Source organism: Pelodiscus sinensis, chromosome 11, assembly GCF_049634645.1.
Source record: "Pelodiscus sinensis isolate JC-2024 chromosome 11, ASM4963464v1, whole genome shotgun sequence".
Lineage (NCBI taxonomy): Eukaryota > Metazoa > Chordata > Testudines > Trionychidae > Pelodiscus > Pelodiscus sinensis.
The window spans coordinates 21,742,580-21,756,077 of NC_134721.1; the positions used below are offsets into that span (position 1 = coordinate 21,742,580).

General features: G+C 41.9%; 1 protein-coding gene across 4 annotated transcripts in view; it reads right to left on the reverse strand.

Annotated features, from left to right (window-relative positions):
• SLC6A6 (solute carrier family 6 member 6) overlaps positions 1-13,498 on the reverse strand; it is an 89,957-nt gene that overhangs the window by 53,057 nt on the left and 23,402 nt on the right. For all 4 annotated transcript variants that reach the window (XM_006132857.2, XM_006132856.4, XM_006132855.4 and 1 more), the window contains 2 exons: positions 2,837-3,076; positions 1,860-1,994 (listed from right to left, as the gene is read on the reverse strand). In XM_006132857.2, coding sequence (XP_006132919.1) covers positions 1,860-1,994; positions 2,837-3,065 — 364 coding nt within the window. In that variant the 5' untranslated portion in view covers positions 3,066-3,076. The remainder of the gene's footprint in view (positions 1-1,859; positions 1,995-2,836; positions 3,077-13,498) is intronic.

The following is a 13,498-nucleotide window of genomic DNA, read 5'->3' on the forward strand; positions in this document are numbered from 1 at the left end:
GTCTGTTAATTTCCCAGAGTCACTCTGCAGACAGTCAATGTGCTTTTAATTTTATATTCCCATTAAATTTCAAAGTGGCGTTAGCACAATTCTTGTGAATGGCAAGTGTTTCTTCATTTGTTGGCTAAGGTCCTTTAAATAATAACAGCCAGAGTTCTTTTCCACAGTCTGAAATCACTCCCACAAAAGCTATATGCCTGAATCTTTCCACAGAAAGCCATTCAAATTCCAGCTATGCATGCAATATAGCTATGATGCTAATGGCAAGGTTTTGCATGGCAAAGAGAGCTTGTTTTTCAGTCCAGGATAACATTAGGAAAGACACTTTCGCAGAAGGGTATGAGACTATGGAAAATACTTTGGTCACCTAGTATTTCAATGGAACACTACCTTCTCCAGCTCTTGTCAACACAGTGTGAAATCACCTCTCTCTTACTCACAGGTTGCACAGCCTCATGCTGTGAGCCTGTTTAGTGCACAACATGCAATTTCTTTCTTATTTATTGGCACTTCTGTCAGGTAATAGGAACAAAAATCAATTCTTTGATTTCTCCTTTTTACTCTCAGATTTCTACTTTTACAAGAACCAATATCATATAGTCAGCTACTATAACTAACAGCGGTGCTGGAGGACATGAAGGGAATATACTTACTCCCTGCTTTTAAGCACAAAACAAAACAAAACAAAACAAAAACACTTCAAGGGCATACCTAAAAGACCTAGTCCAAGACCACTGAAATCATTGAGAGTCCCTTTCTAGAATCAGGCCCTGATATCTAAAGATTTAAGTGCAGTTTAACTGGTGCATAAGCCTTGTGCTGGCCGGGGGCGAATTTCCCCCACAGTGCATTTGGTCTCAACTCAGCAAAGCACTTAAAGACATTCACAATGGCAGGCCTACCAACAGGCAATTGCTTCGGGGCCCAGAGTTTCAAGGGGGGTCAGTGCACCCTGTTCCCATCACTGCTACTGCAGCAGTGGCCAGAGCCTCAGACCCCTTTGAATTGCCACTGGCGCACCACAGCACTGCTCCACCATTCCACCTGTCTCTGAGGGCTGGTAGGGGGAGTGCGCCACAGTTTGGGATGGCACTAAAGGCTGATTGCCCTCCGTCCTGCCCCTTCCACTCTCAGCCCTGCCCCTTCCAGGGGTGCGAAGCCAGTCTCCCCCCCCCCCCACACACACACGTTGCTTCAGGTCCTGCACTGACTGTCAGTCCCTGCTACGCGATGGGAAGCATTTGAATAATCTCATCCTTATTTGGCAAGGCATTTGCACTCATGCATAAATCACACAGTAGCAATGTTAGGCAAATGTTTAAGGCGGGGTGGGGAACCTTTTTTGGGTCTCACAGAAAAAATCAGTCAAGGGCCACACACAAGTGAGAAGCAAAAAAACAAAACAAAAAAGCCCTCACTGACATGGCCCATGAGAAGGAGAAAGACATTTCCCTCCCACACCAGAGTCTAGGGGGCCCTGCCTTGTGTGCCAGCTGCACTAGAGAGACAACAGGGGAGGAGAGAGGCTGGAGTGCCAATGCGGACTCCCCAGTACTGGGAGGGGAGGCTGACCCTCATGGGCCAAGTCCAGGGGCTGCATCTGGCTTCCTGGGCCTGAGGTTCCCCACCTCTGCTTTAAGGTTGTGATGAACCAGGGCACCGGTGTTGAAAAAATGGGAGTCAAAGGCATTCTGCACTTTGCAGGGTTGGGTGTTGAAATGGAAATTACCCATTAATAACACCTTCTGCCATCAGTGCAGCTAGCACAGCAGTTTTGAACATTTCCAGCGAGCACTTCCATATCATTGCATTCGTTAACTGTGCGTCTTGCATCATGAGATGGGAGGAAAATAACTAACCAGTGAAAATAGGGCAGATCTTTTCCCAGCATGTAATTCCTCCTTCAGAAGTAAACTGTCCTAGTGCCACCTCCAGGAAAAACACTGGAAGACCTCCCCCGAACAGGAAAATGAAATAAGGTATAAGAAAAGCACCTGTAGAGAAAACACAATGATGTACAATAGAGATTAAGAGCATGGCTCTATTCAAAATGTAGAATAATACAGATGTGCTACAATAGATCTATGTAACAAGGAAACAAATGTGATAGCTTTATGTACCCATATAACAATACTACTATTGCTCCTATTCAAAGATTAAAAATAGAATTGTTACAAATCAAAGTGGGCATATTTACACTAGGAAATTATTTCAAAATAATTTATTTTGAAATAATACCTCCTGAAATTACTATTTTGAAATAAGTTTATTCCCTGAGGAAAGCAGGAGTTATTATTTCGAAATAACCAGCTCCTTATTTTGAAATAACTGGCTTGGTAGTGTGGATGCTCTCCTTGTTATTTCTAAATAAGGGGAGTGTAGAGCAGGGCAGTGAAAGGATATTTTCATTCCTTTTGAAGTGAACACCTATGATTTTGAGGATTAGAAATACTCTGATTTCATTTAAGCTAAAGTACTATTTTTAATTAAGAAATGTTAAGTTTTGTCTCAGTTGCACTGATATGAATTTGGAGTAGCACCATTCATTGGAGTTATTCTACGTTTACACTCAGAATATTGATTCATATAATGAATGTATATATATATATTTAAGTTAATATCAAGACTGTTGGGTAATTTCATAACAGAGTTGGATATTAACTATGAAGTAATCAAGCTGATTTCTTCTTGGGTTGGGAAAGAGAAAAGAGATTGTTATGCTTAGTTCAGTGTTTAGATATGTGGGAGGCACTTTAATGCTAGTGTTGGAAGGATGGATGGTTGGGAAAATGTATAGATGAACGAGCAGGAATTCGAGAGAGAGAAAGATACTCACCTCCGCCATTTTTATAGCAGAGATATGGAAACCGCCAGACATTGCCTAAACCAATAAATCCACCAGCCACAGACAGCAGAAAGTCAATCTTACTCGCCCACTTCTCCCGTTGAGGTGGCTTCCCCTCTGCCTCATCCTCAGGACGTGTGCCAGGGCTCTTGCCAGGGGAAGGTTTGAGGATGTCCTTGTGGAAATCTTTCAAACACTGCAGCTTCTCCTTTGTTGCCATTTTTCTGGTTTCTAAAGAGAAACACATGATATGGATTTATTATTGGGAGAATGGGAGTAGTAGAAAACATGTTTAATCAAGCTAAGTTCCTTAAAGTTCACCCATTACCAACAAACACATTTCCTTTACTGACCAGGATACAAAGAGCCCTCAATTCTGGTTAGTCCTGCGCTAGGGGACAAGAAGTACACAGCATGACCTCATCTTAATGCGATACCAACACTTCCCGAGTCCGGTCCAACATTCCACTAACGTCACTGGGCATGAGATCTGGCCAATGAGCACGGAGAGGCGGCGTGCATTGGCACTGCACATCACTGCTCTAACAGGGTGTGAGCTGCCAGATTTACGTGATATCAAAGATGACAAGTGATCGTACTGAGCCTCAGCACCCCCTGGAGATTCTGCCTGCGAAAGGGGCAGAGCTTCTCCAGTTGCCCACTCAAAGGACAAATACATCTTTGAATCCCCTTCACTCCTCCCAATGGGAAAGTTGTAACCTAGACCGAATGAAATACAAAGTGTATTTGGATGTCTATTGCTGGAGTGTCCATTACTCTCATTTTTAAAGTAACATCCATTGCTCTTTCCAATGGCCTGAATGTTTTCCAGAATCCTGTCTCATTTACAGCCTGCCATATTCTGGCCGTGACTACAGTATTATGAGGGTTTAACTTTAACAAGTTGGAATGGGAAGCCATTTCTCATAATCATATCTGAAAAAGCTGCATCAATTTATTCTACTTTCACAATGAAACTGCTTTCACTTGGCATCAGTAAAAACAAATAAACTTTTATATTCAGTTAACTTATATGCACCCATAAAATTACACATTTTCCTAGTGTGATGGTTGGTTAGTTAATTAAAAAGCCAATGGCATGACTGACCTGATATGAAACCAAAATCAAATTTATAGTGGGCAAATGATTAACTGCCATGTTAAAATAATAAAACATGGTACTGTATTATTTTACATACCAATGCCTTTTTTATCCAGGAATTTTTAACTAAGACAGTTTACGGATAACAACATGTATTTTTTTAACAGCTATCCTAATTGAAATTATGTATTCATCATAATGTGTTAGCAAGTAAATGGTAAACCCACATTCAGGCATTAGATCAAATTTCTACTGCGTGCAACTCAAATGATTTCAGCTGACTCTCGCTTGTTGCTTTTACACAGTGTTATGATGCTGAAAATAAACAACTTCATCAGACCCACATAAACCAGAAAATTTATGCCAGGCCACAGCCATTCCCAGCTTGGTGCATATTACAATGTGCACACCGTCATAAAAATCATGCTTCAGATTATTCCATTTGATAGCTATAAGTCTAGTGCTTGCTCCTTTCTGATTTGTAAACAGATGTAGAAGTCCGGGTTGACATTAGCTCTACAGTAAGTTTTTAATCAGAACATGCTTCTGAGAGAGAGATGCACCCGTGTGCCTACCTACAGAGATGAAAACCTTTCTGTACACCATATATGTCTGAGCCAGCCAAACCTGGGGCAAAACAGAGAAGGCTTGCATTAGCCCCAGTGCCTTAAATATCTGAAAGGCCAGTGTTGTTGTAAGATGGTCCTTTGCAATAACTCCCTACTCCGCTGACAGTTAAAAAAATCCCAAACCATTTGTTTATCAGTGCTAATAATTATGGTATTCTCCTGCACTAAGCAAAAGTTACATTATTACAGCTAATGCAGCTTGGATAAATGTGGTGAGTACATGCAATACATACTAGTGAACAGTATGGGGAGTTTGGGGAAGGAGAAAGAGATTAACAAAATGGTTCCGCTATGTAGTTTGGGGGCTTTATTTTGTGAAGGGGAAGGTTATTTGTTTTCTGATACCTTCCTCTGAAGCATGTGAGAGACTAGATATCTGACTAAACTGATCAATGAACTGCAACGAGATAATGCTTCTGTTCTTTTTTTAGTGATTTGCTAATCTAGTCTAATCTTGCTTCAACCAAAGTGCAAGTTAATTTCATTTAGAATTTACAAAGCTAACCAACTGTTTGCATGCTGTGTTCTGTAAATTCTCTCTATGAGATGGTTGACCATCCTGTCATTAGAGCTAATGGTTTACAGGCTACGTGCTAACTGCTGTCTTTTGGGATTCTAATTTCATATACAGGCAGTCCCCGACTTACGCGGATCCGACTTATGTCGGATCCGCAGTTACGAACAGGGCTGCCCCGGAGTACATGGACTGCGGGACCTCGCGGTCCCGCCGCCCGTGTACTCCGGGCGAGAAAAGCTGCTCCGCGTCTCCCTGGTCTGCAGACCAGGAAGACGCGGAGCAAAGCCGCTGCCCGAGCCCCCCCCCCCCCCCCCCCCCCCCCCGCGGCTTTGCAAAGCCTCGGGGAAGCCGGCAGCGAGGCAGCCCAGGCCGCCTGGGCTGCTCCGCTGCCGGCTTCCCCGAGGCTTTGCAAAGCCGCGGGGGAAGCCGGCAGCAGGACAGCCCAGACGCCCGGCGGCTGTCCCACTGCCGGAGTCCTCAGAGGCTTTGCTGACACCGCCCGCGTCTTCCTGGTCTGCTGGGGTGGGGGGGGGCGCAGCTAGTACGCCCCCCCCCCCCCAGCAGACTAGACTTTTCTCTGGACGCCTGTGGCAGAGCAGCTGGGGCGCTGCCAGTTGGTCCCGCAGCGCCGCTCTGGGCGCTACTGGACCAACCCAGCAGCACCCCAGCTGCTCTGGTCCTGATTCAGCCGCTGCTGGTCAGTTTCAGCAGCGGCTGAATCAGGATGCCTGGGGCGGAGCAGATGGGGTGCTGCTGGGTTGGTCCAGTAGCGCCGAGGAGCGGCGCTACTGGAGCAACCCAGCAGCACCTCAGCTGCTCTGCCCCAGGCGTCCTGATTTAGCCGCTGCTGAAACTGACCAGCGCTGACTACAGGAAGCCCGAGGCAGAGTTGCTCTGCCTCGGGCTTCCTGGAATCAGCTGCTGATCAGTTTCAGCAGCAGCTGACTTGGGGACGCTTGGGGTTCTTAAGTTGATTCTGTATGTAAGTCAGAACTGGCGGTCAGTTTCAGCAGTGGCTGAATCTGGACGCCAGTTCCGACTTACATACAGATACAACTTAAGAACAAACCTACAGTCCCTATCTTGTACGTAACTCGGGGACTGCCTGTATAACATGGCACTACACTTTCAAAAGGACACCCTTATTTGGAGTGCTCTGTTTGTCCACTCATTTTGGGTGTCTCGTTTTTGAAAAGGTAAGTCTTGAGGGTTTTTTTTTTTAACCAAAACAGCTTGGAATGTGATAATGTATCCTGGCTTCCCTGCTATCTTTCAGTGTCAAACCCTTAGTTCTACACTTAGTTTTTAATCTATCCACAGGAATTTCAATGAGTGAAGACCACAGGGTTTGAAACTATTTATAAAGGCCTTTATAGCATTTATCCAGCTGTATAATGAGATACAGTACATTGTTTCCCTGATAGCTGTGCATTGCACACCTCGGCTGTGTCTACACTGGCATCCCTTTCTGGAAAAGGGATGCTAATGAGACACTTCGGAATTGCAAATCCGCAGGGGATTTAAATATCCCCCGCGGCATTTGCATTTACATGGCTGCCGCTTTTTTCTGGCTCGGGGTTTTTGCCGGAGAAAAGCACCAGTCTAGACGCGATTTTCCGGAAAATAAGCCCTTTTCCGGAAGATCCCTTATTCCTACTTTCAGGTAGGAATTCCAAAGTGTCTCATTAGCATCCCTTTTCCGGAAAGGGATGCCAATGTAGACACAGCCCTCTGGAACTTTTATTTACCTTAATGTAACATTTCATTTTTGCTACAAACCTATTCATCTAGTCTTGACAAGATCTCTATTATCCATTAAGATACAGCGTCTGTTTATGGCTTGCAGACATGTAGGCTATGTCTACATTACAGAGTTTTTGCGCAAAAACAAGTCTGTTTTTGCGCAAGAAAATTAACAGTAGAATGGCAGAACAGAGGGCTTGTTGCGGCATTTCTTAGGAGTTCTTGCGCAAAAAGAGCCTATCGGAAAAAGCACAGGTACTCTGATGGCCATTCTGTGAATGGCCATCAGAGCTTTCTTGCACAAGAGTGTCCATGTAGTGTGGCCGCTCTCCTGCAGTGCGCTTTTGAGGTGTGGACACGCTTTTATGCAAGAAGTTTTTGTGGAAGATCTCTGCAGAATAGACAAAGTCATACTGTGCTTTGGTGCCACTGGAATTAACATCACACTGCCACTTGTAACTACAATTCCAGCCCATATCATGTTACATTCCGAGGGACTGTGGGACCTTATCCCATCAGCTGCCAACTACTGGTGGCTACACAGCCACTCCCAGGTACAGGAAGTGCCTACAAAGTCTATAAGGAGACAGGGGCAAAGGCCATTCTGTTTGCCAAGGAAAAGCCAAGAAAGCTGAGTTTGTTTAGCACAAGGCATTGTCTATATCACTGAGGGGCCTGCAGTTTCATTTCCTTCAGTTATATTCCACTGGGTAAGGTTCTTAAGCGATAACAATTAAATAGATGATGGAGATGTTGAAACAATTGTTCACTGCTCTAATCAGAGCAAGAGAATAATAAGGTTATATTTTACAGAATCAATTAGTGGGTGTACTTTCTTGAGCTTCAAGTCCCTCTAATTCCCCCAAGGAAAACATGGTAAGAAACTACTTTAGCAGTGTGGAGTCCAACATGAGTGATCCAACTCCAAGGTACGTATCTGCCTTCCAAAGCAGCTCCTTCTATGAAGCTTTGGCTATCTCCAGGAAGACTTGGCTTGATCTGTTAAAGTTAAGATGGATAAACACTGAGAAGTAGTCAAGCCTCAGCCAAATATGTAGAACCTCGCTGGAAAAGGGTTGGGGGGGGGGGGGCAGGAATCCAACTTATGCTGGGATTTTTCTGTTCTCATTTATACTGGTGTAAACTCCACTCTGCTGTGACCAATATAGTTAATCTAGATTTATGTTGGTGCAATGTAGGAGAATAACATACATTAGGTAAATGTGGCCTTTTGCATTTTACTCTTTTTGGACTGTAGGCATAATCATTACATGCTCCACAAATTCTATGTAATTAGCATAATAGCTTCTTTATTCTCTGCAGAACTACTTAAGTCTTCACATGCATCAGCCTCACTCCCACCTGTCAGTCAGGTGCATGAAATGCTTCACTCAGTATCTCACCATCTGATTAACACAGACTTGGGTGCTGTTCTCTCACTCCTGGTGAGCTATTAGCACTCAGTAGAGAATGTCTACAGAGATCAGCCTTAGCAAGAGAATGCCCATAGCTAATGCCAAGTAACTCAATACAGTGTAGTTACACAACTGCTATCTCTGTCATTAAAATAACGGTCACTTTCCCACCCCAGATAAAGGCAAACACCACAATTGAGCATCTCTCTGTGGGGGTTGAAGGTCAAATTCATTTCTGGTTTATCTCCATTGAAGTGATCTTTAAGGGTCAAATCTGCAAAGGCATGTGCACCAAGTACAAACAGAATGATCACATATGTGCAAATCAAGGCTTTCCTGTGCATCTGGAGTTTTTTTGCACAACTATCTGTGCGTGCTACAATACAGGCATAATTTTGCATGTGTGACTTTGCAGATTGTAAAGATACGTGTACTTCTTTCATGATGCTCTTCAGGGCTTTATTTAAGTCCCTTAAAAATCCTAAGAAACCCAGTTAGGAATGACTTACAAAAATGCCAAAAATACACTCTAAAAACTCGTGTTAAGCAAAAGCTACAGTACATTCAGGGAATTAATTTGGTAGCTTCGGGAGTATAGGCAATTGATAGACTATAGCTATCCTGAAATGCACTTCACAAGCTACACACAGGCTAAATACTCTCTTCGCAGAACCAGAGAAGAGTGGCATACCATAAGAATGGTACACTAGTGTGTGTGCAATACTGGGGACCAAGATAATCTCAGCTCTGCTCCTGGCATTGTCAATAAGTTACTCTGCTGTTGTGGCCAAGTCATTTGTTTTCCATTCCTATATATTGAAATGTGAGCCTGCTAATTCCTTTCCTCACAAGGATATTGGCATGATGAGATAATTAATATTTGTTTAGGGCTCTGTAAATCCTAAGGATTGTCATTGGGCCAAATTCTAAGATTAAACTCAGTTTTTTACTCATGGAAATCTGCTGAAATTGACCAAAGTTTTGTCCAGTAGAGGACTGAATAAAAACTGAACAGGAGTGAGATCTGACTCTGCCCATTTCCTATTTGAGTATAGACTGAGTAATTGATCTGGGCCATTGTTTAGGCTCCTCTATTACCTCCTACACCCACAAGGAGTTGGAAGTGAAGCTGCTCCAAACTCAAAACTCCGATGGGGTTGGGATATTCTCTGCAGGTTGATGTTTAGTTGGTTTTGTTGCTATTTTGTTGCAGGGTCCCCTAACGTTAACTTCTTCAGGCTACTTCTTAACAGATTGTCATATTTAAAACCTTCTTTTTAACAAATTATAATTCATTTTATACCCCTACTTAAACAGATCACCCTTTGCCAGTTTAGTTTTTATCTAGAGTTGCCAACTCTGACTGAAGCTATTCCGGGAGATTTTTTCCCCCAACATAACATAATGTCATTTTCTTAAAATATCTTATTAAAATATCCAAGATGGCTTTCAAAGATCACTGGAAAGATCAATGTCAATTTTGGGGGACTCCAGGCCAATCCTGGAAGGCTGGCAACCCTGATTGTATCATATCTCCTATATGATCTCCATGCATTTGTGAAATTGAAGTAACATTTCCATCTTCAGTTCATATTTTCGTACAATCATCTATTTCTCAACTGCAAGCATGCACATGGCACCTTTCATATCTTTAGATTCACAAATATTTCAATATTGATACATCAGGATTCCAGCTCCTAGCTGTTCACAACCTTTGGTGTACCTGAGAGCAATGAGGGAAAACTCTGATTTCAATAAGAATAGAATCAGGCCTCAAATAAAATGTTTCCTACATTTGGCTCACCTCCTAGGAGACGAGAACTCTAAAGCTGGCAACTCTAGAAGTCTGTTGTGTTTCCACCTGAAAATATCAGAGTGAATTGCCTACTCAATAGAGTAGTAAAGCAAATAACCTCAGATAAACATTCTAGCTTTTAACAGGTCTTTCTCGAAAAATACTGATCCATTTCTTTGCCTGGCTGCTTGAGAGACAGTAAGGTAAGTACATGGGCGTTGATATTTTTTAGAGAATATGATGGGCATTTTGTCTGATAAAGCAGAAGAGTTGGGATAGGAGTTAAGGAGAGTAAGCACAGTCAAGAATTTTGTGGCTATTGTTACAGGTTTGAAGTTCTCTATTTCTTACCATCTGCCTCACTTTCTCCTCTTTGTATATTATGTCCACTTCAATCTTCTTTCCTTAATTTCTTCTCTCCCTCCCTCCATCTTCCTTTTCTTTCCTTTCTTTTCCCTTCCTCTACTCTCTCCTATTTCAAACTCGTCTCTCCACTGACTTCTCTTTTTGCCTTCTTCTTTCACTGTTACACTCCTTTTTCCCTTCCTTTGAAGGCTGACATCTGGAAAAGTTGCTACAGAAAATTCCAGGAGCAACAGATATTCCTTTATGTAGCCGGGGAGAGTTACAAAAGCCCTGGGCTTGTGGCAATTTCTTTTTAAATCAATTGTATCCTGGACAAAAGGCATCTATTTTTTCCAGCTGTCTTTTCTATGTGGTGCTTGTGTTCATATTAGTCAAACGCTGTAAATGGGCCCTGTGTCTCAGCTCAGAGCTATTATGAAACACTAGCTGCAACAGTAAATCCGCAATCATATAGTATTCTAAAATCTCATTCTTTTGTACTTCTTTATTTGAACCAATAAATCGATCATCATGAAACCTCAGAAGATTAGTTGACTGAGGAAAATAAAAATCCACTGCCTTTGTACCTTGGCCTTTCTAATGGGAGGATCACGGAAGGGAGGGAGAGTTAAAGCTACACTTTGTTTACAAAGAGAATACACTGGATTGTATTTTAATGCAGTGTTGTTCTACTCAAAGCAAATCATGAAGCCTAAAGAAAAAAAATCTCATCAATCAGTGGTCACCTTTTCATATGGGCCTTGAGGAAAGGGAGGGAAGTATTTGGATACAACTGACGAAGGGGAATGAAAGCTCTGTAGAGTTTCCCATGTGAGCAGATGAAAACCAGTTGGGTCTCTATTGAAGTCAATGCAAAACCCCATTTATTTCAATAGGGAAAGAATTAGCCCCCCTAGATTTTAGGGCTGAAAAAAAGGTTCACATGCAACTATTGCAAAGGTAGAGAGAGTCTTGCACCAACAGGCTTGTTCCATAAAGGTGCGTCTACACTGCACCCAGAGCTCAAATAAGCTTTTCAATTTGACCTAAGCAAATTGCATAGCTTATTTCGAGTTAATTTTAAAATAGCCTATTTTGAAATTTGGTGGTGTCTACACAGAACTTATTTTGAAATACATCGCTATTCTCAAACATCCCTTATTCCTCATGGAATGAGGTTTACCTCCGGTATTCCGAAATAGCATTGCAGTGTAGATGTAGCCTTACTGACCTCTAGTTGTTACTGGCACTGTGGAGCAGTAATGAATACAATCTAGAGACAGAGATGCACTTTCTGTTCTGTATGCTGTAGCTTTTGATTCGACCACTGTGAAACCAACAGACTGCAAACAGTGATCACAGACACACTTTTGTCTTGACCAGACTTGGTTATTGTTAGCATATGACCCCAACATACCCCCAGTCCTGTACTTCCTGAGTAGTCTGATTTGTCCAACCCATTCCCGCAACCTTCTGAGGTATAATAGGATCTGTAATATTCTTTAAAGGAACAAAACCCTCCAGTTTGCCACATTCACTGGAGATGGCATTCATTTGAGCACAAACACAGCCTTTTTAAATTAATAGTGAAACAAGTTGGTTGTCAAAAGACTATAGGATTTTATGTGAGCTCAAGAATAAAGATAAAGTGAGAAATAGTTACGAGCAAATAAAAGTGAAAATACTCATCTAAAAGCCTAAAACTTAATCTAGCAAGTTTTAACTCAAGCCTTTGTTCAAGAGGGCCTTGACCTGTTCCTGGGTCTGGATCTCTTCCAGAAGCCAAAAGGGGCTAGTGCCTGTGTTATCTTAGGTGAAAGAACTAACTTGGGGTCCTTTGGGCCTTTCTTTTATAGTGACCCTCTGAAGTGAATTCTTCCCAAGGATACCCCTCACAGTTAAGATCATTCAAGCTATGAGGAAGATGACAGATCTGGGTGGTGAAGAATGAAGGCATGCTCTTTTGTGCCCCACTTGTGTTTGCTGAAATGCAAATTCTTCTGTTTCCTGACATCTCCACCGGTTGCTTTGATTGTCCTGTTTTACTACTTATAGGTAAATTGAGGTAAACACGCTTGCCTTTAAAAACATTTTTATTAGGTGCTCTGAGGCATGTGCAAATGTGCACCAACACTAGCAACACATACCTAGCTGTGGGCGCTCTGCTAATCATCCTGAGCAGCAGCACAAGCACATGGCTTACAGGGATTAATACGTGAAGTCCCTAATCTGAGTGGTGCCTTGACTGAATCCACAAAATGTATGGATGCATGCAATGTACAAGGCACAGCAGATAGCCATACCAACAATGTTTGTGAATGTAAGGAGGACCCATCATGTAAATCTTTTTTTTTTCCTTTTTAACTGATTTGTTTGCATGAAATAATAATTCATCTTCCTACTAAACCTAGTCTTTTAATTTTGGTTTGGTTTGTGGGTTTTTTGCTTCTAAGAGGCTGTTATATAATGAAGTCATAGTTCATTAGTGTGCTCGGGCATTAACCTTTTCTATAACCTCTGATAAGCCACGAGCAAACATTTACATAGTATGGACAATGGAGAAATTTACTTTATCATGTAATAATGAAACCTCTCAGAACAAGAGAGCTTATAAACTTGAATATATGCAATGTTTTTTATTTTACTTATTGATATTTTGTATGTGGTTAATAATGTACTGAATATGTCCTATTTATGGCATTTACAGATATAAAGCAGGAATTTGATGAAGCAAAGAATACAACGAGATGTATAAATATATTATTTCATAGCTCTTCCTGCCGACTCCATGGGAATAATTTCATCTTGCACTAAAATGCTTTCCTTTAGACAATGCCATACCCAGTTAACCGGTTAAACATATAGTTTAACCGGTTAGCATTTTAAATGGGATTTTACATCCTTGCTTTCTTTTAGCAACAAATCCTCAATTTGTCACTACGTTAACCCACGTCTTTTACTCATAGGCCAGTTTCAAATGTTAGTTAAATTTTTTTATATAATGTTTTCCAAATACTCAATTCAAACAAATACATTAGAATAAATGCTTGAGAGAAATAGAAATTTGTCCAAAAATGGTATTATTTCACCTACCTTGTCTCTCTGGG